Source organism: Vigna unguiculata, chromosome 3, assembly GCF_004118075.2.
Source record: "Vigna unguiculata cultivar IT97K-499-35 chromosome 3, ASM411807v1, whole genome shotgun sequence".
NCBI classification, from domain to species: Eukaryota; Viridiplantae; Streptophyta; class Magnoliopsida; order Fabales; family Fabaceae; genus Vigna; species Vigna unguiculata.
The window spans coordinates 49578027-49600469 of NC_040281.1; the positions used below are offsets into that span (position 1 = coordinate 49578027).

General features: G+C 28.8%; 1 protein-coding gene across 1 annotated transcript; it reads left to right on the forward strand.

The window, feature by feature from the left end:
- The first annotated feature begins 11024 nt into the window (after positions 1–11024).
- LOC114175820 (transaldolase) lies at positions 11025–15579 on the forward strand. Its single transcript, XM_028060635.1, has 12 exons — positions 11025–11332; positions 11423–11501; positions 11594–11669; positions 11771–11854; positions 11964–12068; positions 12530–12610; positions 12705–12769; positions 13896–13965; positions 14061–14138; positions 14400–14497; positions 14600–14735; positions 15251–15579. The coding sequence occupies exons 1-12, from the start codon at positions 11071–11073 to the stop codon at positions 15395–15397; spliced, it is 1281 nt and encodes a 426-aa protein (XP_027916436.1). The 5' UTR covers positions 11025–11070; the 3' UTR covers positions 15398–15579.
- The last annotated feature ends 6864 nt before the right edge of the window (positions 15580–22443 follow it).

Below are 22443 nucleotides of genomic sequence, written 5' to 3' on the forward strand. Positions count from 1 at the left end.
TGCTTAGAAAATAAAATAAGTCAAACAAGATCTCAATCTAAGTGGGGCACAATGAACAAATATGTGGGGAGTTGCTCGTTACTTTTTGTACAATTTTTTAAAATTTACTAATCAATCTATTTTTTTCATCCAAATGGATGTACCTCTTATCTATCACGAATTTGGTTACAAATAACAAAAACAATTCTTATTTTTTGCAGAAGGTGGTTGCCTAGAAAAGAAAATAAGTCAAATAAGATCTAAATCTAAGTGGGGGCACAATGAAGAAAAATTTATGGAGTTGCTTGTTACTTTTTGTACAATTTTTTAAAATTTACTAATCAATTTTTTTTTGTCATCCAATGAATATACCCCTTATGTAAAACTAATTTGGAAACATCACTCATTTTTTTCTCAATGTGGCTGCTTGGAAAATAAAATAAGTCAAATAAGATCTCGATCTAAGTGGGGTACAATGAACAAATATGTGGGGAGTTACATCTTACTTTTTGTACATTTTTTTAAAATTCACTTATCAATCTTTTTTTGTCATCCAATGGTCCAATGGATGTACCTCTTATATATCACGAATTTGGAAACATCCCTTATTTTTTGCTCAAGGTGGCTGCCTAGAAAATAAAATAAGTCAAATAACATCTCAATCTAAGTGGGGCACAATGAACAAATATGTGGGGAGTTGCTTGTTATTATTCGGACAAATTTTTAAAATTTACAGATCTATCTTTTTTTTTTCATCCAATGGATGTACCTCTTATGTATGATGAATTTGGTTACAAGTGACAAAAACAATCCTTATTTTTTTCACAAGGTGCCTGCCTAAAAAATAAAATAAGTCAAATAAGATCTCAATCTAAGTGGTACACAATGAACAAATATGTGGGGAGTTGCTTGTTACTTTTCGTATAATTTTTTAAAATTTACTGATCAATCATTTTTTGTCATCAATAGATGTACCTCTTATCTATCACGAATTTGGTTACAAGTAACTAAAACAACCTTTATTTTTTGCTTAAGGTGGCTGCCTAGAAAATAAAATAAGTCATATAAGATCTCAATCTAATTGGGTACAATGAACTAATATGTGGGAAGTTGCTAGTTACTTTTCGTACAATTTTTTTAAAATGTACTGATTAATCTTTTTTTGTCATCCAATGGAAGTACCTTTTATGTATCACGAATTTGGTTACAATTTATAAAAACTACTCGAATTTTTTGCTCAAGGTGGTTGCCTAGAAAATAAAATAAGTCAAATAAGATCTGAATCAAAGTGGGACACAATGAACAAACAAGTGGAGAACTGCGTATTACTTTTTGTACAATTTTTTAAAATTTACTGATCAATCTTTTTTGTCATAATGGATGTACTTCTTATATACCACAAATTTGCTTACAAGTCACAAAAACAACCTTTATTTTTTGGACAAGTTGGCTGGATTGATAAAAAAATAAGTCAAATGAGATCTCAATCTAAGTTGAGCACAATGAACAAATATGTGGGAAGTCGTTTGTTACTTTTCGTACAATTTTTTAAAATTTACTAATTAATCATTTTTTTATCATCCAAAGGATGTACTTCTTATGTACCACAAATTTGATTACAAGTCACAAAATTCAAATCTTATTGTTTGAACAAGGAGGCTGGCTTGAACAAGGAGGTTGACTAGAAGGAAAAAAAAATAGGCCAAATCAGATAGGCAAATAAGTGAGGTATAAGAACATATATGTGAGGAGCTGCACGTTACTTTTTGAACAATTTTTTAAAATTTACTAATAAATTGTTTTTTTATCCAATGAGATGTACTTTTTATGTACCACGATTTTGCTTACAAGTCAAAAAACAATCTTTATTTTTTGCACAAGGAGACTGCCTTGAGAAAAAAAGTCAAATAAGATGTCAATATAAGTGGGGCATAATAAACAAATATGTGGGGAGTTGCTTGTTACTTTTCGTACAATTTTTTAAAATTTACTGATCAATTTTTTTGTCTAATGGGATGTACTTCTTATGTACCACGAATTTCATTATAAATTACAAAAATCAATCATTATTGATTGCACTAGGAAAATAAGTGGTACATAAAGAAAAAATAGGAGGGGAGCTGCATATTACTTTTCGTATAACTTTTTAAAGTACCACAAATTTGCTTAAAAGTCACAAAAACAACCCTTATTTTTTGCACAAGGTGATTGACTTGATAAAAAATAAGTTAAATCAAATCTCAATCAAGATGGGCACAATGAACAAATATGTGGGGAGTTATTTGTTACTTTTCGTTCAATTTTTTAAAATTTATTAATTAATCATTTTTTTTATCATCTAAAGGGATGTACTACTAAATTAGTATTAACTATTTCAATGTTATATTAACATTAACAAATTAGTAAATACATTGTTACTAATCTAAAATATAATAAATTTATAATTGAGACGAAAATAATTGGTTTCACGAATTTTAGTTAATGCATTATCAATGTTTAGATAATAGAGATAAAAAAATTAAGTTTTTAATAATACGATAATTAAAAACTAAAAGGTTTAATTGTATTATTTTTATTGACTAAAATTTAGTTTCTAAAATAAATTAAAAATGACTAAAAAAATTTCTAACTACATCTAAACAAGACACTAAGAATATTATTTTTAAATAAACAAATATATTTTTAATGATGGGCTAATTAGTAAAAATATAACATCATGATACTTGATAATTTTAATTAAAAACATTAATTTAATCACTAGAATAATAAGTTATTATTAATTCATATTTAATTCATTTTTTAAAATACTAGTAATATTTTATTAAAATGATACTATATAATAATTTATTTACCTACAGTAACATTTTTAAAAAATGTTACAATATTATTGTTAAAATTAAATATAGTAACATTTGTAAGAAAATGTTATAGAATGTATTTAGTAAAATTTTTATTAGATGTAATCGAGCAAATGTTATTAAAATTACTAAATCTTGTGGTGTCCAAGCCATAAGTGTTGATTTTTGTAACTCATAATCAAATTCGAGGTACATAAGATATATATCCCATTGGATGATAAAAAAAGATTGATTAGAAAATTTAAAAAAAGATTAGCTCCCCACTTATTTGTTTATTATGCCTTACTTATTTGCCTATGTGGTTTGACATTTTTTTTTCAAGCCAGCAACCTAGTGCAAGCAATAAGAGTGAGTTTTTCAAACTTATAATCAAATTTGAAGTACATAAGGGATACATCTCATTGGATGATAAGATTGATTAGGAAATTTTAAAAAATTTTACGAGAAGTAATATGCAGCTCCCCACTTATTTATTTATTATGCCCCACTTATTTGCCTAGCTGGTTTGGACTATTTTTTTTTTCAACTCAACCATCTAGTGCAAGCAATAATGGTTTATTTTTGTAACTTATAATCAAATTCGGGGTACATAAGAGGTACATCTCATTGGATGATAACAAAAAGATTGAGATTGATCAGTAAATTTTGAAAAATTATACGTAAAGTAATACACAACTCCCCACGTATTTGTTCATTGTTCTTTGTGCCCCACTTATTTGCCTATTTGGTTTTACCTATTTTTTTATTTTCTATTACAGCCCATGCAAACAATAAGGGTTGACTTTTGTAACTTATAATCAAATTCGGGATACATAAGAGGTACATCCAATTCAATGATAAAAAAGATTGATTAATAAATTTTAAAAAATTGTACCAAAACAAATAAGCAGCTTCCCAAATAGTTTGGCCTATTTTTTTCAAGTTAGTCACCTAATGCAAGCAATAAGGGTTAATTTTTGTAACTTATAATCAAATTCAGGGTACGTAAGGGTACATCGCATTGGATGATAAAAAAAATTGATTAGTAAATTTTAAAAAATATTAAGTGAAGTAATACACAACTTCTCACTTATTTGTTTATTATTTTCCACTTATTTGCTTATCTAGTTTGACCTATTTTTTTTTCTTCAGGTCAGCCACTTATTGCAAGTAATAAGGGTTTTTTTTTTACTTATGATCAAGTATGTGGTACATAAGAAGTGCATCCCTTTGAATGATAAAAAAAATTGATCATTAAATTTTACAAAATTGTACGAAAAATAATACGCAACTCCCCACTTATTTGTTCTTTGTGTCCCACTTATTTGCCTATCTAGTTTGGCCTATTTTTTTGTTTAAGTCTACCACCTAGTGCAAGAAATAAGGATTGATTTTTGTAACTTATAATCAAATTGGTGGTACATAAGAAGTGCATCCCATGGATGATAAAAATAAAATATTGATGAGTAAATTTTAAGAAAATTCTATGAAAAGTAATAGCAGCTCCTGAATTATTTGTTCTTTGTGTCCCACTTATTTGTCTATCTAGTTTGGTCTATTTTTTCTTCAATTCTATCACCTAGTGCAAGATGATAAAAATAAAATATTGATGAGTAAATTTTAAGAAAATTCTATGAAAAGTAATAGCAGCTCCCCATTTATTTATTCTTTGTGTCCCACTTATTTGTCTATCTAGTTTGGTCTATTTTTTTCTTCAATTCTATCACCTAGTGCAAGAAATAATGGTTGATTTTTGTAACTTATAATAAAATTCCGGGTACATAAAAAAAGATTTATTAGTAGATTTTAAAAAATTGTACAAAAGGTAATACGTAGCTTCCCAGTTATTTGTTTATTATGCCCCGCTTATTTGCCTATTTGGTTTAGCCTATTTTTTACTTCAAGCCAACCACCTAGTGCAAGCAATAAGAGTTGATTTTTGTAACTTATAAACAAATTCGGGGTACATAAGAGGTACATTCCATTGGATGATAAAAAAAGATTGAGTAGAAAATTTTAAAAATTTTACGGAAAGTAATACGCAGCTCCCCAATTATTTTTTCTTTGTTCTCCTATTTGTCTATTTTTTTGGCCTATTTTTTTCTTCAAGCTAGCCACCTAGTGCAAGCAATAAGTGTTGATTTTTGTAACTTATAATTAAATTCAAGGTACATACAGGGTACATCCCATTGGATGATAAAAAAATTTTAATTAGTAAATTTTAATTAGTACATCCCACTTATTTGTTTATTATGCCCCACTTATTTGCATATCTCGTTTGACCTATTTTTTTTTTTCAAGTCAACCGCTTACTGTAAGCAATAAGGATTGATTTTTGTAACTTATAATAAAATTCAAGGTACATAAGAGCTACATCCCATTGGATTATAAAAAAAATTCAATTAAAAATTTTTTAAAAATTTTACGAAAATTAATACGAAACTTCCCACTTATTTGTTTATTATGCCCTACTTATTCGTTCATCTGGTTTGACCAATTTTTTTTCAAGCCAGTCACCTAGTACAAATAAGTGTTGATTTTTGTAACTTTTAATCAAATTTGGGGTACTTAAGAGCTAAATCCCGATGGATGATAAAAAAAAAATATTGATTAGTAAATTTTAAAAAATAGTACTTAAAGTAATAGGAAGCTCCCCACTTATTTGTTCTTTGTGTCCCACTTATTTGTCTATCTGGATTGGCCTATATTTTTTCCAAGCCAGCCACCTAATGCAAGCAATAAGGGTTGATTTTTGTAACTTATAATCAAATTTAGGTACATAAGAGGTACATCTCATTGGATGATAAAAAAATATCGATTAATAAATTTTAAAAAATTGTACTAAAAGTAATACGCAACTCTCCACTTATTTGTTTATTATGTCCCACTTATATGCCTATCTGGTTTGGCCTTTTTATTTTCAAGCTAATTACATAGTGCAAGCAATAAGTGTTGATTTTTGTAACTTATAATCAAATTCGAGGTTCATAAAAGGTACATCCCATTATATTATAAAAAAAGATTAATTAGTAAAATTTAAAAAGTTGTACGAAAAGTAATATGCAATTCCCCAATTATTTGTTCTTTGTGTCCCACTTATTTGCTTGTCTAGTTTGGCCTATTTTTTTTTTCAAGTCAGCCTCTTAGTGCAAGCAATAATGGTTGAATTTTGTAACTTATTATCAAATTTGGGTTACATAAGGGGTACATCCCATTGAATGATAAAAAATGATTGATTAGTAAATTTTAAAAAATTGAATGAAAAGTAATAAGCAATTTTCCACTTATTTGTTTATTATGTCCCACTTGTTTGCCTATTTGGTCTGGCTTATTTTTTTTCTTCAAGACAGTCACCTAGTGCAACTAATAAGGGTTGTTTTTGTAACTTATAGTCAAACTTGTGGCACATAAGAAGTGCAATCGTTTGGATGCTAAAAAAAAGATTGATAAGTAAATTTTAAAAAATTGTACGAAAAGTAATATGTAGCTCCCAACTTATTTGTTCTTTGTGTTCCACTTATTTGTCTATCTGGCTCAGTCTATTTTTTACTTCAAGCCAACCACCTAGTGCAAGCAACAAGGTTAATTTTTGTACTTATAATCAATTTCAGGGAACATATGATGTACATTCCATTGGATGATAAAAAAAATATTAATTAATAAATTTTCAAACAATATACGAAAAGTAATACGCAGCTATTCACTTATTTGTTTATTATGTCCCACTTATTTGCCTCTATTTTTTTTTTCAAGCCAACCACCTAGTGTAAACAATAGGAGTTGATTTTTGTAACTTATAATCAAATTTGGGGTACATAAGGGGTACATCCCATTGGATGATAAAAAAAATTGATTAGTAAATTGTTAAAAATTGTACGTAAAGTTATACACAACTCCCCACTTATTTGTTCTTTGTACCCCACTTATTTGCCTATCTGGTTTGGCCTATTTTGTTTCTTCAAGCAACCTAATCCCAGCAATAATGTTTGATTTTTGTAACTTATAATAAAATTCAGGGTACATCCCATTAGATGATAAAAAAAGATTGATTAGTAAATTTAAAAAAATTGTACGATAAGTAATACGCAGCTTCCCACTTATTTGCTTATTATGTCCCACTTATTTGCCTATCTGGTTTCGCCTATATTTTTCTTCAAGTCAATCACCTACTACAAGTAATAAGGGTTGATTTTTGTAACTTATAATCAAATTTGTGGTACATAAGAATTGCATCCCTTTGGATGATAAAAAAAGATTGATCAGTAAACTTACAAAATTGTACAAAAAGTAATACGCAGCTCTCCACTTATTTGCTCATTTTGTCCCACTTATTTGTCTATATAGTTTGACCTATTTTTTTCTTCAACTCAGCCACCTATTGCAAGCAATAAGGATTAATTTTTGTAACTTATAATCAAATTTGGTGTACATAAGACGTATATCCCATTGGATGATAAAAAAAATTGTACGAAAAGTAATACCCAACTCTGTTTATTATGTCCCACTTATTTGTCTATTTGGTTTGACCTATTTTTTTTTCAAGTCAGCCAACTAGTGCAAGCAATAAGGGTTGATTTTTGTAACTTTTAATTAAATTTGGGGTACATTAGAGGTAAATCTCATTAAATGATAAAAAAATATTGTTTAGTAAATTTTAAAAAATTGTATAAGAAGTAATACGCAAGTCCTAATTATTTGTTCTTGTTCTTTGTGTTCCACTTATTTGTCTATCTTGTTTGGCCTTTTTTTTTTTCTTCAATCAACCACCTAGTATAAGCAATAAATGTTGCTTTTTTTAACTTATAATCAAATTTGAGATGCACATCCCATTGAATGATAAACAAAGATGGATCAATAAATTTTTAAAAATTGTACGAAAAGTAATACGTAGCAATAAATTTTTTTAAGACAACCACCTAGTGCAAGCAATGAATGTTGATTTTTGTAACTTATAATCAAATTTGTGGTACATAAGAAGTGCATCCCTTTGGAAGATAAAAAAAAAGATTGATTCATAAATTTTAAAAAAGTGTGCTAATAGTAATACGCAACTCCCCACTTATTTGTTTATTATTCCTCACTTATTTTTCTATCTGGTTTTGCCTATTTGTTTTTTTTTTCAAGACAGCACCTTGTGCAAGCAATAAGGGTTTATTTATGTAACTTATAATCAAATTCGGGGTAATAAGAGGTACATTGCATTGGATGATAACAAAAAGATTGATTAGTAAATTTTAAAAAATTGTACGTAAAGTAATACATAGTTCCCTACTTATTTGTTTATCATGCATGCCCCACTTATTTACCTCTTTGGTTTGGCCTATTTTTTTCTTCAAGCCAGCCACCTAGTATAAGCAGTGTTGATTTTTTTTAACTTATAATTAAATTCAGGGTACATCTCATTGGATGATAAAAAAAATATTGATTAGTAAATTTTAAAAAATTATACGCAACTCTCCACTTATCTATTCATTATATCCCACTTTTTTGCCTATCTGGTTTGACCTTTTTTTTTTTCAAGCCAGTCACCTAGTGCAAGCAATAAGGGTTGTTCTTTGTGCCCCACTTATTTGTCTATCTGGTTTGGCCTATTTTTTTCTTCAAGTGAGCCACCTAGTGCAAGAAATAAAGGTTGATTTTTGTAACTTATAATCAAATTCGGGGTACATAAGAGGTACATCAATTTGGATGATAAAAAAAAGATTGATTAGTAAATTTAAAAAAATTGCACAAAAAGTAATACGCAACACCCTACTTATTTATTTATCATGTCCCACTTTTGACCTATCTGGTTGGCCTATTTTTTTTTCAAGCCAACCACCTAGTGCAAGCATTAATGGTTGATTTTAATAACTTATAATAAAATTTGGGGTACATAAGAGGTACATACATCCATTGGATGATAAAAAAAATTATTAATAAATTTTAAAAAATTGTACGAAAAGTAATACGCAATTCCACACTTATTTGTTTATTATGCCTCACTTATTTGCCTATCTGGTTTGGCCTATTTTTTTTTCAAGTCATCCACCTAGTGCAAGTAACAATGGTTGATTTTTGTAACTTATAATCAAATTCGGGTACATACATCCCATTGGATGATAAGAAAAAGATTGATTAATAAATCTTCAAAAAATTTATGAAAAGTAATACGCAGTTCTCCACTTATTTGTTTATTATGCCCTACTGATTTTCCTATCTCGTTTGGACTTTTTTTTTAAGTCAGCCATCTAATGCAAGCAATAAAGGTTTATTTTTGTAACTTATAACCAAATTCGGGATACATAAGAGGTACACCGCAATGGATGATAAGAAAAAGATTGATTAATAAATTGTAAGAAATTGTGCGAAAAGTGATATGCAGTTCCCCACTTATTTGTTTATTACCCCACTTCTATTTGGTTTAGACAATTTTTTTATTTCAAGCCAGCCACATAGTGGAAACAATAAGGGTTGATTTGTGTAAGTTATAATCAAATTTGTGGTACATAAAAAATGCATCCCTTTGGATTTTGGATGATAAAAAAAAAAGATTGATTAGTAAATTTTAAAAAATTTTACGGGAAGTAATACACAGTTCCCACCTCTTTGTTTATTATGTCCCACTGATTTACCATTCTGGTTTGGACCATTTTTTTTTCTTCAAGTCAGCAACCTAGTGCAGCAATAAGGTTGATTCTTGTAATTTATAATCAAATTCGTGGTACATAAGAGGTACATCCGTTGGATGATAAAAAATGATTAATTAATAAATTTTAAAAAATTATACGAAAAGTAGTATGTTACTCTCCACTTATTTATTGATTATGCCCCACTTTTTTATCTATCTGACCTCTTTTTTTTTTTTTCAAGCCAGCCACCTATGCAAGCAAAAAGGGTTGATTTTTGTAACTTATAATCAAAATCAGGTACATAAGAGTACATCCTATTGGATGATAAAAGAAAGATTAATTAATAAATGTTAAAAAATTGTACGAAAAGTAATACACAACTCCCCACTTTTTTTCTTGAAGCCAGCAACCTAGTGAAAGTAATAAGGTTGATTTGTGTAACTTATAATCAAATTTGTGTTACATAAGAAGTGTATCCCTTTGGATGATAAAAAAAGATTGATTAGTAAATTTTAAAAAATTTTACGAAAAATATTACGCATCTCCCCACTTATTTATCTATCTAGTTTGGCCTGTTTTTTTCTTCAAGCTAGCAACCTAGTGCAAGTATTAAGGGTTGATTTTTGTGACTTATAATCAAATTTATAGTACATAAGAAGTGTCATCTCTTTGGATGATAAAAAAAATGATAAGTAAATTTTAAAAAATGGTAGGAAAAGTAATATGCAACTCCTCACTTTTTTTTTTGTGCCCTACTTATTTCTCTATTTGGTTTGGCCTATTTTTTCCTTCAAGTCAGCATCAGCCAGTGCAAGTAATAAGGGTTGATTTTTGTGACTTATAATCAAATTTGTGGTACATAAGAAGTTTCATCTCTTTGAATGATAAAAAAAAATTAATAAGTAAATTTTAAAAAATTGTAGGAAAAGTAATACGTAGCTCCTCACTTATTTGTTATTTGTGCCCTGCTTATTTCTCTATTTGGTTTGGCCTATTTTTTCTTTCAAGTCAGTCACCTAGTGCAAGCAATAAGTGTTGATTTTTGTATGTTATAATCAAATTTGGGGTACATATGGGTATATCTCCTTGGATGATAAAAAAATATTAGTAAATTTTAAAAAATTGTACGAAAAATAATACGTAGCTCCCCACTTATTTGTTTATTATGTCTCACTTATTTGTCTATCTGGTTTATCTGTTACGTTATGTAATTACCGTTATTGAAACGGATCAAATTGATCAAAAATTGACGAAAATAAGGATCTAATTGAATATAATACAAAAATGATGACCATATTGAATAAAAAGAATGAAATTAGGGAGCAAATATATATTGAAACCTTCTGTTTAATATTTAATAGCGCGAGTGTTTAAAAAACAAAGGAAAATTGTGCGAGATAATTATCTGAACAATTATATCTTGCAATTAAGAAAGTAGTTGAAAAATTAATACAAAACAAAATCAAAACATGGGTTTAATTAAAGTTACCTTGTAATTTCATTACAATAAATTAAAAACTAAATAGAAGTGATTGGATGAGTTGCTTAAAAGTGGAGGAATTGTCTAAAAACGGTTAGAAAGACATGTAGCAGAAAATAAATAAATCTGACACGATTGGTGTCCAAAATTAGACAGGTTTTGGATGTCGATCTGGCCTATTACTGCAGTTATTAATTCAGAAGTGGTAACGGAGCTTAGCGTCTTAATCTCTAATCTCAAAATGTCACTCACTTTGCAAACTCCGTCCTCTACAACGCTCTCTTCTGCATCTTCCATTCACTCGACAACAACCAGATCCACTTTCTACTTCTCGATTCGTTCCACGCTTTCCCCAAAAACTATCCATTTCAATTCCCGCAGGTCTCACCCTCAAACTCGCGCTTCTGCTTCCTCTATCAATATCGGTAACTCATAATTTCATTATATTATATACATTCTTCATTCCTTCATTTCGCGCTTTCCTTTTCTCTCTCATTTCGCAATTTCTGTTGCAGCTTCCACCACTGAACTCGATGCTGTGTCCGCCTTCAGCGAGGTCGTCCCAGACACTGTCGTTTTCGATGATTTCGAGAAGTAATGTCGTTTTATTCTTTTTGCTTCATTCCTATGGAATTTGAATGAGTTTTTATCTGATTCTTAATCAATGAGCGTATACGCTGCTGCAGATTTCCTCCTACTGCTGCTACTGTCAGTTCATCGCTTCTCTTGGGGATATGTGGCCTTCCAGACACCATTTTTAGGGTAACATGTGCATTTCAATCTTTGGAAAACCTAACTAGTGCATTTTGATCTGAGTCTGACTTAACGAGTTTAACGTTTTTTGTTTTTAATTATTATTATAGAATGCTGTGGAAATGGCTTTGGCTGATTCTCAGTGTTATGGAATTGAAAATCCTAATGCACGAGTGTCTTGTTTTGTCAACAAGGTATTTGTTTCTGTTTTTCATTTTATTTTTTATTTAATGATAACTTGTGATGCTCATATGAGTCTAATCTATATGTTGTTGTTTTGCGGATTTGATCCTGAAACTGTAGGCTTTCGCGAATGTGGGTAGTGACTTGGCAAAGCTTGTCCCTGGCCGTGTTTCCACAGAAGTGGATGCGCGGCTTGCTTATGACACGCACGCCATTATCAGGAAGGTATTTGACATGTTTCATGACTAATTATGTTAAAATTCTATTACCTTGTTGAATTATACACTTGTAGTTTGAGTGCTTCTTTCTCAGGTGCCAATCATATGTCTTGTAATTTCTCAGGATTATATAGTTCTTATGAGGTTATCCATACTAGTCATGAGTAAGAGAAGAGCTATAAACAGTTTCGATTTTGGCTCCAGATCTAGGAAAATATTTGTTTTAGTTGATTGCACATCATTCTCATATAGGCAATGCCCAAACTGAGGAGATAGGTGTTTCTCTCTGACTCTCTTTTCCTTTTCTCTTTTTCTCTCTGTAAATTCTAAGCTTTGAGTGGCTGCTTGACTGTTTAGAAACAAGCTTCACGTTTTGTGAGTCCTTGTCGCTCTGTACAGTTACAATGACAAAATACACATATGTTGTGAGTTGGTGAAATCTAATGCTACTGTTATCAAATTTTACAGGTGCATGACTTGTTAAAGTTGTATAATGATAGCAATGTACCTCCGCATCGTCTGTTGTTTAAAATTCCTTCAACTTGGCAAGTGAGCAATCTGAAAAATAGAATTGTAGTGCTAGCTAAATCCAGATATACTGATACTTGATTCATGTACTGATGGCTTGCTTACTTTTATTTAGGGAATAGAGGCTGCAAGGTTGCTGGAATCTGAAGGCATACAAACACATTTGACCTTTGTCTATAGGTAGTTTTGTTAAGTATTTTTAAAAAGCTCTCGAGGTTAATATAAGTGCGATGCCATATTAGTATACTGCTTAAAAGACTTGGATCTTTTTCATTATGTGTAGTACACCGATTTTTCTATTTTGAATGCTCTTAATACATTGCAATGTTGTCTCTGAACCTCATGAATCTTACGATAGTATAATTTTTTGTTTCATTATATGAGAAAAAATATTCAGCAATTTGGTAGTTATATCCATAATGAATTTTATTTAACTGATATGCATGTTCACTATTCTCAAGGGCATAGTTTCACTGTTGTTTTTATTAATCTCAAAATGGTTTCATCTGAGCTTGAATGAACTAATTTTTTTTTATTCAGCAGAATCTTTTATCTTATATCTTTATTCCGTAACAATGATAAATTTACTAGTTTGCAGTAGGTTGATGTTGCGCATATTAGCTTCGAATCTGGGAGTATGTGCACATCTCAATCTTCTAACAATAAATGAAAAACTATCCGTGTAACAGAACTTATAGAATATATAAATTGATGCAAAGTTCTGGTCATATTCCCATATATAGAAAAATAAAAGCCATATTTCCCCTGAACACAGATATTTTATGTATTGGAAAAAATAATACTGAAGCTTTATTTCTGCGATTTGTTGATGTTAAATTTCAGTTGCTTAAAATATTAGCAAGTCTGTTTATGATTTTTTTTCTTGACCGTTATCTTTTAACATTTTACGTGAGTGTGGCAAAACTATCCTTAAAAACCTGCTCAATCGAAGTCATTGTTTGTTAGAAGTACAATCGTTACTCTTTTTTTGACTCTGGACCACCAATTTGAATATCAGATAGCTAATGCTATGAAGCATGGCATCATGCTCTCTTACTAGAAATTTTGTGAAATGTTCTGCGTTCTGTTATGTCAAAAGGAAAAACTTTAATGACAATTACATGTTTGGATAATGACTACTGACTGATGTGAAAATTTTTCCCATTTTCTTGTTAAAATTCAAAGATCTAAGTTTGTGTAACCTTGGATCTAGTGGCTATGTGTTATGCCGTTTGAATTGAGTTTTATTTTTATTTTTATTTTTTTGTATTTTTAATCCTTCCATGGATTGGTTCTATTTCGGCAGTTTTGCTCAAGCCGCTGCTGCAGCTCAAGCTGGTGCATCTGTTATTCAAATTTTTGTTGGTCGTATAAGGGTAATTTCTATCTTTATTTGTGTCAAACTTCATAAGAGTGTTTAACAACAGGTTAAGGTTTTAGGGTATCCTATTTAAACTTCGTAATTTTTCAGGATTGGGCACGTAATCATTCTGGTGACGCAGAGATAGAATCTGCCCAGCTAAGAGGAGAGGATCCAGGGTTGGCATTGGTATGTTCTTCAATATTACTCTTTTGTTAATTGCCTATTTCTCTATTCTTAGAATTGAAATTTGTTTATTTTTGTGAATACTAACTTATAGAGCTTTTGGTCAAATAAAAATCAACTTATAAAACTCCTGGTGAAAATGAAAAAATACTGGTATATGACTTGTGGAAAGCAGCTTGGCTATTGCAAGAATCAGATCTTTGCTAAAATAGTTATTGTGATCACCAACAAAGCGTTTGCTTGAAACCATTATTATTGTTTCAGGTGACAAAAGCTTACAATTATATTCACAAATATGGACATAAGTCAAAGTTGATGGCAGCAGCTGTTCGCAACAAGCAAGATCTATTTAGTCTTCTGGGGTATTCAAAGACTTCCTTTCAGTCAGATCCAATTTAATACCTGATCGAAGTTTTATTTGCATGATATACTATCAATTTATTTGCTTTTTCCTCCTTGTATAGGGTTGACTATATCATCGCTCCATTAAAGGTATTGCAGTCTCTCAAAGAATCTGTTGCTTCTCCTGATGAGAAGTACTCTTTTGTCAGGAGGTTATCCCCTCAGTCTGCTGCACAGTACCAATTTCGTGAGGAAGAGGTATGGTTTCAGCTTCTGATTTCATTTGCTCTTCACCTTTACAAAGCAGCAATTCTTAGTTGAAACTGCAAAATTAAGTTGGCGTCGATATATGTCCGCACACCTCATAATTGCAAAAACATGATGGCATGTCCCTTGCTCCTTTTACTCAAATGGAAAATCTAAAACCAATTAGACGAAGAGCAACTTCAAACTGCATGTTGTCTGTTCTCTAATCTTATTATTTCAACAAGGTGTTAAGTCTCCCATCAAGAGACTCAGGAAAATCGAAATCAACCGACCCTAACTTCGGTCACTTTATTGGCTTTGAAAGTTTGATTTGTATCAGTGCCAGTGTAATACGAAATGTGAGCGTTAACCACCATCCACAATAACGCCATTTCCAGTTTCCTTTCTCACCTCAATCATCAGCCGGATAGTTTAAATAAAATCTCGTTTTCGTTCTGAAGTTTGTCATATTTGCTAATTAATCGGGATTCTTTACTAATAATAATTTTGCATTCTTTTATATTCAGCTTGTTAAATGGGACCATGATAGCATGGTAAATGCCATGGGGCCTGCAGCTGTGCAGCTTTTGGCTGCTGGACTGGATGGCCATGCTGATCAAGCAAAGCGGGTGGAAGATCTATTTGAGAAAATCTGGCCACCACCAAATGTATGATTTCACGTCTGTCTTTATGTCGAACCAGAGTATTTTGCCTTATGGAATAAACGTAGTAGCGAACAGATGAAGGGGATATTCCGTTGTTCTCTTTCCCTCTCACATTTGAACTCTTAAACAATTTCCTTAATGTAAACCACGCGGTTCCTAAATGCAATTTTTGTTATCTTTTCAGAGTTGCAGTTGCAGTTGCATTTGTCTTGTTTTATTTTAAGAGAGATTTTTATACTGTGTATCTTTGGTGTACCATTCATTTAAATTTCCGGAACTTCTTTACGGTTTTAATTTGAGATAAAACCGGATACTCCTACAAAGTAAGGCGCAAGCAAGAACCCACCCTCCAAGTATGCCTAAGATCTGACTTCTTGAACTTCGAAAATTCCCTACACTACATTTTATGCACTTAGAAATGAGTTTTTCAAAATGTAAAACATTCTGAAAATTTTACTTTTAAGTGAATGGGACATGATCAACAAAATTATGGTGCAGGAAGAAACAGCTGTGTGCTTAGTAACCAGGCTTGAGCAACGGCAAATTGGGCCACATTTAAGCTGGCTTTGTTGAATCATATAAAAATGTTTTTGTTACAACATTATATGATTATTAGTCGTAATCTATGTCTAGATTTTATTATTAGAATTTAAACCCTACTGAGTGAGTTCATTAAATGTGGGTATGGGTGGAGATGGCCTAAGTTGAGATACCTACCTATTATCTAAATTGGTTTGTTTATGCTATAGACTTCTGTTCTTAGGCTTGACTTGATTCTTTTGAAAGTTTAACCTTTGAAAACTTATTTAAAAGCTTGTTCATAATAATACAGAATATACTTAGCAAATATATCATATATTTTTTTCATATAGGTGATTAAGTCTCAATGAACATTTCGGAAAAAAAAAGTACAACAAAAATATGGGAAAAAGAAATCAAACCTCAATAAATATTAAAGAGGGAATGGGAAAAATAGAAATAGGAAAACAAACTTTGATTAAAATTCTCAAATCAAATTGGGCTGCCTTTTTCTGCCTACTTTTTTATCCATTAAAGTTATATTCTTCCTTTTATTTCTGAAAATAAAAAAGAATTCTTTTTTTATTTACCTATATATATAAATTTATATTAGGCATCGATGTGAACTTACATTTCAACTAGACTAAAAAAAAGCACCGATATGTTTTATCAAATCCTCTCGATTCTCTTCTTTTTATTTTTACAACAACCTTCCTTTATTTGAGAAACATTATAGATAGCGTCCCATACGCATTGTTTGAGTTGTCAAAATGGGTTATTCGATCTGACCCACTATAGGTTGGTCATTTGGTGGACCAACCCAACCCGGTTCACTTATAAGCGAGCCGAAAAACTTCAAACCCGACCCGACCCACCACGGGTTGATGGGTTAAACGGGTTGACTCACTAACCCACTTAATTAAAATAAAATATAATTTTTTTCTTAAGTCATAAATTATAATTCGGATTAAAATTTAAATAAACTTCAATATAATATAAGTACAATCCAAAATGATGTTAAACTCCAATACAAACCAAAATTAAAAAAAAAAACAAATTACTATCTAAGATCAAAGCATTCTTATCACTTATCCAACTATAATATTAGAGTCTTGAATGGATAAATCCACAACATTTTCATCTCTTGAAGCATCTTCTTTATCCCCATCTATTTGGAGTTGAAGCTAAGTTTCCATTTGTCAACTCACTAATGTGTTTGGTTCAAAAAATAGCCCAACATTGCGAAGCCCAACATAATGTGTGTGACCATACGGGTTGGTTGGCCAACCCGGCTCACCATGAGTTCAATCCGGGTGAGCCAGATTCTTGGTGGGCCAGGTCAAAAATTGACATTTGTAAAAAAATTTCAACTCAACCCGATTCAAACCCGTGGTGGACCGAGTTAGCCCACGGATTCTGACCCACTTTGACGGCTCTACCTAACCTCTTGTCCTAATTAGATTAAAAATATTCCATTAAGTAATCCAATAAAGGAGTTTCGATAAACATTAAAATGGTAGGAGGTCATGTGCAAATCTCAAGGAGAATTAGTTTAAATTTTCTTATAAAAGAATTATTATAAAATAAACATAAACCTAGTAAAAAGCAAAAGAAAATGGATTATACAATGCATACGACAAATAAATCTGTAATGTACTGTACAATAATAGAATGCAATACAAAATAACAACCAGATGCGAGTGGCAAATATGAATGTGATGTCGAACTTAGTTTTGTCTGTTTTGTAAGCGAGTTTGGATAAAAAAAACTCTGAAACATGCTCCAAATAAAGTTTTTAGTCAACTAGAAACTAAAATTCTTTTTTCCATAAATTCCAAATGTCTAAGGATACGCTTCAAACATAAGTTAAAGATTACTTTCATAATGGTTTTGTATTTTAAACTAGAAAGGTGCAGGAACAAGTTGAAAAAATATAATCTAATATACAATTGAGAATTTAACAATTAGAAATTTTTTATATTTTATTATTTTCTACACAAAAGCACTTAATTTTTTTTACTACAAATGGAATAGCACATACGTGACATCTAGTAAGGAATTGGAAGCTGAAACAAAATCACTTCTCACCCCTCTTTCCTCCTCTCAGCATTCTCTGATCTCATTTAACTCTTCATCTCAAACATTTCTTCTTCTCTCTTACTCCATCACTCACCATCCTCCATCTCTCTTACACCATGAAGAACACCATAAATGTATCAGCTTTTGTTCTTCTCACCGATTTTGTGTGCTTCTATAATATTTAACTATTTTTCTTTGTTGTATGTATGTTTTACTCTCAGATTCATGAACACCGTGAAAAACACAAAAAATGTAACAATTTTTTTTTCTTTGCCATTTTTTGTTCTTCTACCATATTTAACTACTTTACTTTGTTGTATTTCTCTGTTGGATGAATGTTTTTCCTCTCAGATTCATGAACACCGTGAAGAACACAAAAAAGATAACAGTTTTTTTTTCTCTTTGCGATCTTTTGTTCTTCTACCATATTTAACTTCTTTTCTTAGTTTTTCTATGTTTCATAAATATTTTCATGTTAGATTCATGAATACCGTAAAGAACACAAAAAAAAGTAACAACATTTCTTCTTTTTTTTGCGATTTTTTGTTCTTCTACATTTAACTACTTTACTTTGTTGTATTTCTTTGTTGGATTGATGTTTTTCTCTGAGATTCATGAACACCGTGAAGAACATAAAAAAGGTAACAACTTTTCTTCTTCTCTGCTATTTTTTGTTCTTTTATTATATGTAACTACTTTTCTTTGTAGTTTTTCTATGGTGGATGAATGTTTTTCTCTAAGATTCATGAACCACCGTGAAGAAAACTAAAAACGTAACACTTTTTCTTCTTCTCTACGAATTTTTGTTCTTCTACCATATAAAGGTAACAACTTTCCTTTTTCTCTGCAATTTTTTGTTCTTCTACCATATTTAACTATTTTACTGTGTTGTATTTCTTTGTTGGATGGATGTTTTCCTCTGAGATTCATGAACACCGCAAAAAACACCAAAAAGGTAATAACTTTTCTTCTTCTTTACAATTTTTTGTTCTTTTATTATATGTAACTACTTTTTTTTTGTATTTATTTCTGTTGGATAGATGTTTTCCTCTAAGATTCATGAACATCGTGAAGAGAATTGGTCTCTTCCAACACGTATTCAATTTTAATTATAACTCTATGTATTATGAACAACAATTATAATTTGTGAGACTCAATGCATTGCCAAACATCAATCAAATTTGGAAGACTAGAGATTCTACACTTCAAATGCTTACTTTAAATTTTATTTTTTAGATTAATTAATTTTAAAAAGATAAATAATATACATTACATTATTCAGTAATAGGCTCATTAAATATTCTTCATTCTATCACTAAAAAACATTACAATACTTCATTTCAAGATTTCTAAACTAATGTTATAATGCATTCAGGATTTCTAAAATATTGTTATAATTGATTGGAAATCAAAATATTTGGTCTGATTTTAAATTATGAGAAATTTCTCATATAATATATATATATATATATATATATATATATATATATATATATATATATATATATATATATATAAAATAAAGTTTGGATTTAAATTTGAAATAGTAAAAGATAATAAAAAAAATATGAGAACAAAGCTGAAATTTAACATTTAAAATAACAGAAATATACAAAAAAAAAATTAATAAACATTTTTAATATTTCTGATAAAAAATATATAATTAAAAAATTTGATGATTTATAACTATATAATATGTTATAAAATATAACACTATTTAATACCATTATAAATATAAAATGTCATATTAATATTAAGATAATAATTATAATAATTAAAATATAATTTAAAAAATATTATAATTTTCTTAAATTTTTAAAGATAGGAAAACAATTAACTATTTCAACTTCAGTCTTATTCCAAAATTAAGATCCATATTGTCAAGATTGAAATTCGAAAAAAAAAAAAAAAATATATATATATATATATATATATATTAAATTTATTTTTTAAATTTTAAATTTCAAAAAGTTATAAAAATATCCTAATGAAGTTTGAATTTGAAAGTAAAAAAAAAAAAATCGTAAAAAGTAAAGGCTTTTTAATGGATTCTTTTAATATATATAAACAACTTTCAGATATTCTTATATTATGAAAAAAGTTTTGTTTAAGATATAAAAAAATCTGAAAATTGATAAACTAAAAAAATTTAATGAAAATACGTTAATAATTATAGTTAAAAAATAAATATATGATATAAAACAATAAATAAGAAATATAGTATTTGAAAACAAAATCTTGAAAATCAAAAATTCAAAAGCTTTGATGATTTTTAATAATATAATAATATGTTATAATAAATAATAACAATAATATTTAATAATAATATAATAACATTAGCACTAATATAGTAATAATAATTAAAATATGGTGTAAAATAATAAATAAATAATTGAATAATGATACTATAAATAAACTAAAAGTAAATTAAATATTAAAAGACCGTATACTTTACAAAATGTAATTGTATTTTCAACCAAAGTCAATTATTAAATTAATTATACTATTTACAATTTGTTATTTCAAAGCAGATTTTATAAATAAAAGTTTGAAATATAAATTTGTGCTAAAACATAACAACTCTATTATATGAGTTTATTAGACAAGTCTATTCTACTATTTATATTTTTTTGCTCCATTTTACATTTTCAAAGAAAATAATAATATTAATATTAATATTGAATGTTTATTAACTTTTCTCACAAATTTTGAATAATAATATTAATATTAAAATTTCATTATTATAAATTTATTTTTAAAATAAAAATGAATAAATATTAAAGTTTTTATTAATAATATATGGTTCAATGTTCACATATGAAACAAATTTCTATAAATATTATGTAAAAATAATTTGGTTATATATTTTCATACTAAAGTCATTTTTATTCAGGAATCAAACTCATGATTTTGTCTATAATATCAATTATTTGATTGAGCGCTCGACATTTGACCAAAAACTATAAGTGTTAATCAGGACATAACTCTTTCTATTTAAGAGTGTATGAGTCCAAGTGCTATGAATATGATTCAATTGTGACTCAGCCCACCCGGCCTTCGTCACGAGACAATTGATGTCATCCACAACAAATATATCTAATTTAATATATAAATACGCAAAGTTTATTATCTTATTAAAATAATTTACTGTGTATAAAATTATATATAAAATCAAACATGACCATAAATAAATAGTATATATATATATATATATATATATATATAATATTTTCTATTTAAATTATAGATGTTCTGATTGATTTTTGTCAATTTATTTTATTTTTTAAAATTATTATTGAATCAATTTATTATTATTAAATGGAGAAAAAAACAGATAAATTATATTTTTTTAATGATTTTAAAAATTAAGTTATAATTTGAAATTTAAACTATACAAAAGAAGTAATGATTTTTTTAATTAACATTTATATTGTCAATAATACAGAAAATTTAAAATTCAAAACATATGGAAACAAATCTAAAATTTAAAATTTAAAATAGCAAAAAACGAATAAAAATATGATATCAAAGTTTAAATTTAAAATTTAGCATCCAAAAATATTGTAAAACATTAAAGTTAGAGATGTCAACGAGGGATAGAGTATGGGTAGTAGCTCTCTCGTGTCCTACCTGCTGGATAAATATTCGTCTCGTACCCGTACTCATATTTGTGCGGGTATCCATTATGTGGGTACCCGCATATTTTTTTAATATCCACGGGTACCCGCGAGTATTTACAAAAAAACATTTTTAATATTTAACAAAATATTTTAATGATAAATCCAAATAAAAATATAATGCATAACATTCATAAATTTTAAACAAAGTGCAAATAACCCATTTAAATAGTGTTCAATGACAGTTTACAAAAAAAATTGAAATTTTTTAATACCAATTGATAAAAAATAACTTATTCAGAATCAATGTGTTAATGTTTTAGTCATGTTTTTTTTTTTTTTGAATTTAAACTAGAGTATAGCGGGTACGGGTATCCATGGGTATGGATACTGTGATACCCGTACTCGTCCGTTAACATGAGAGTATACAAAAATACACGTACTCATTACCCGCATGTATCCATTTACAATATTCATTTCTTACCCATGGCGGGTTTTATCCCCAGATATTCACAGACACGAACTTTTTTGACATCCCTAATTAAAGTCTTTTTAATAAATTTTTAAATGTTTTTGAACAACTTTCACATATTTTTTACATTTCACAAAAGTCTAAACAAAAATTTAACAAATAATTTTTATAATATAGACATCATGTGTATCATTACAAAGTAAAAATTATAAATCCTTAAAACTTTTAAAGATATAAAAATTACTAATGATTTCAATTTCAATATTTTTTTCTAAATTAAGATACATATTACACAATTTGAAATTTAAAATATAAATTAATAAAGTTTGAATTTAAAAATTGAAACCGTAAAAAACTATAAAAATACA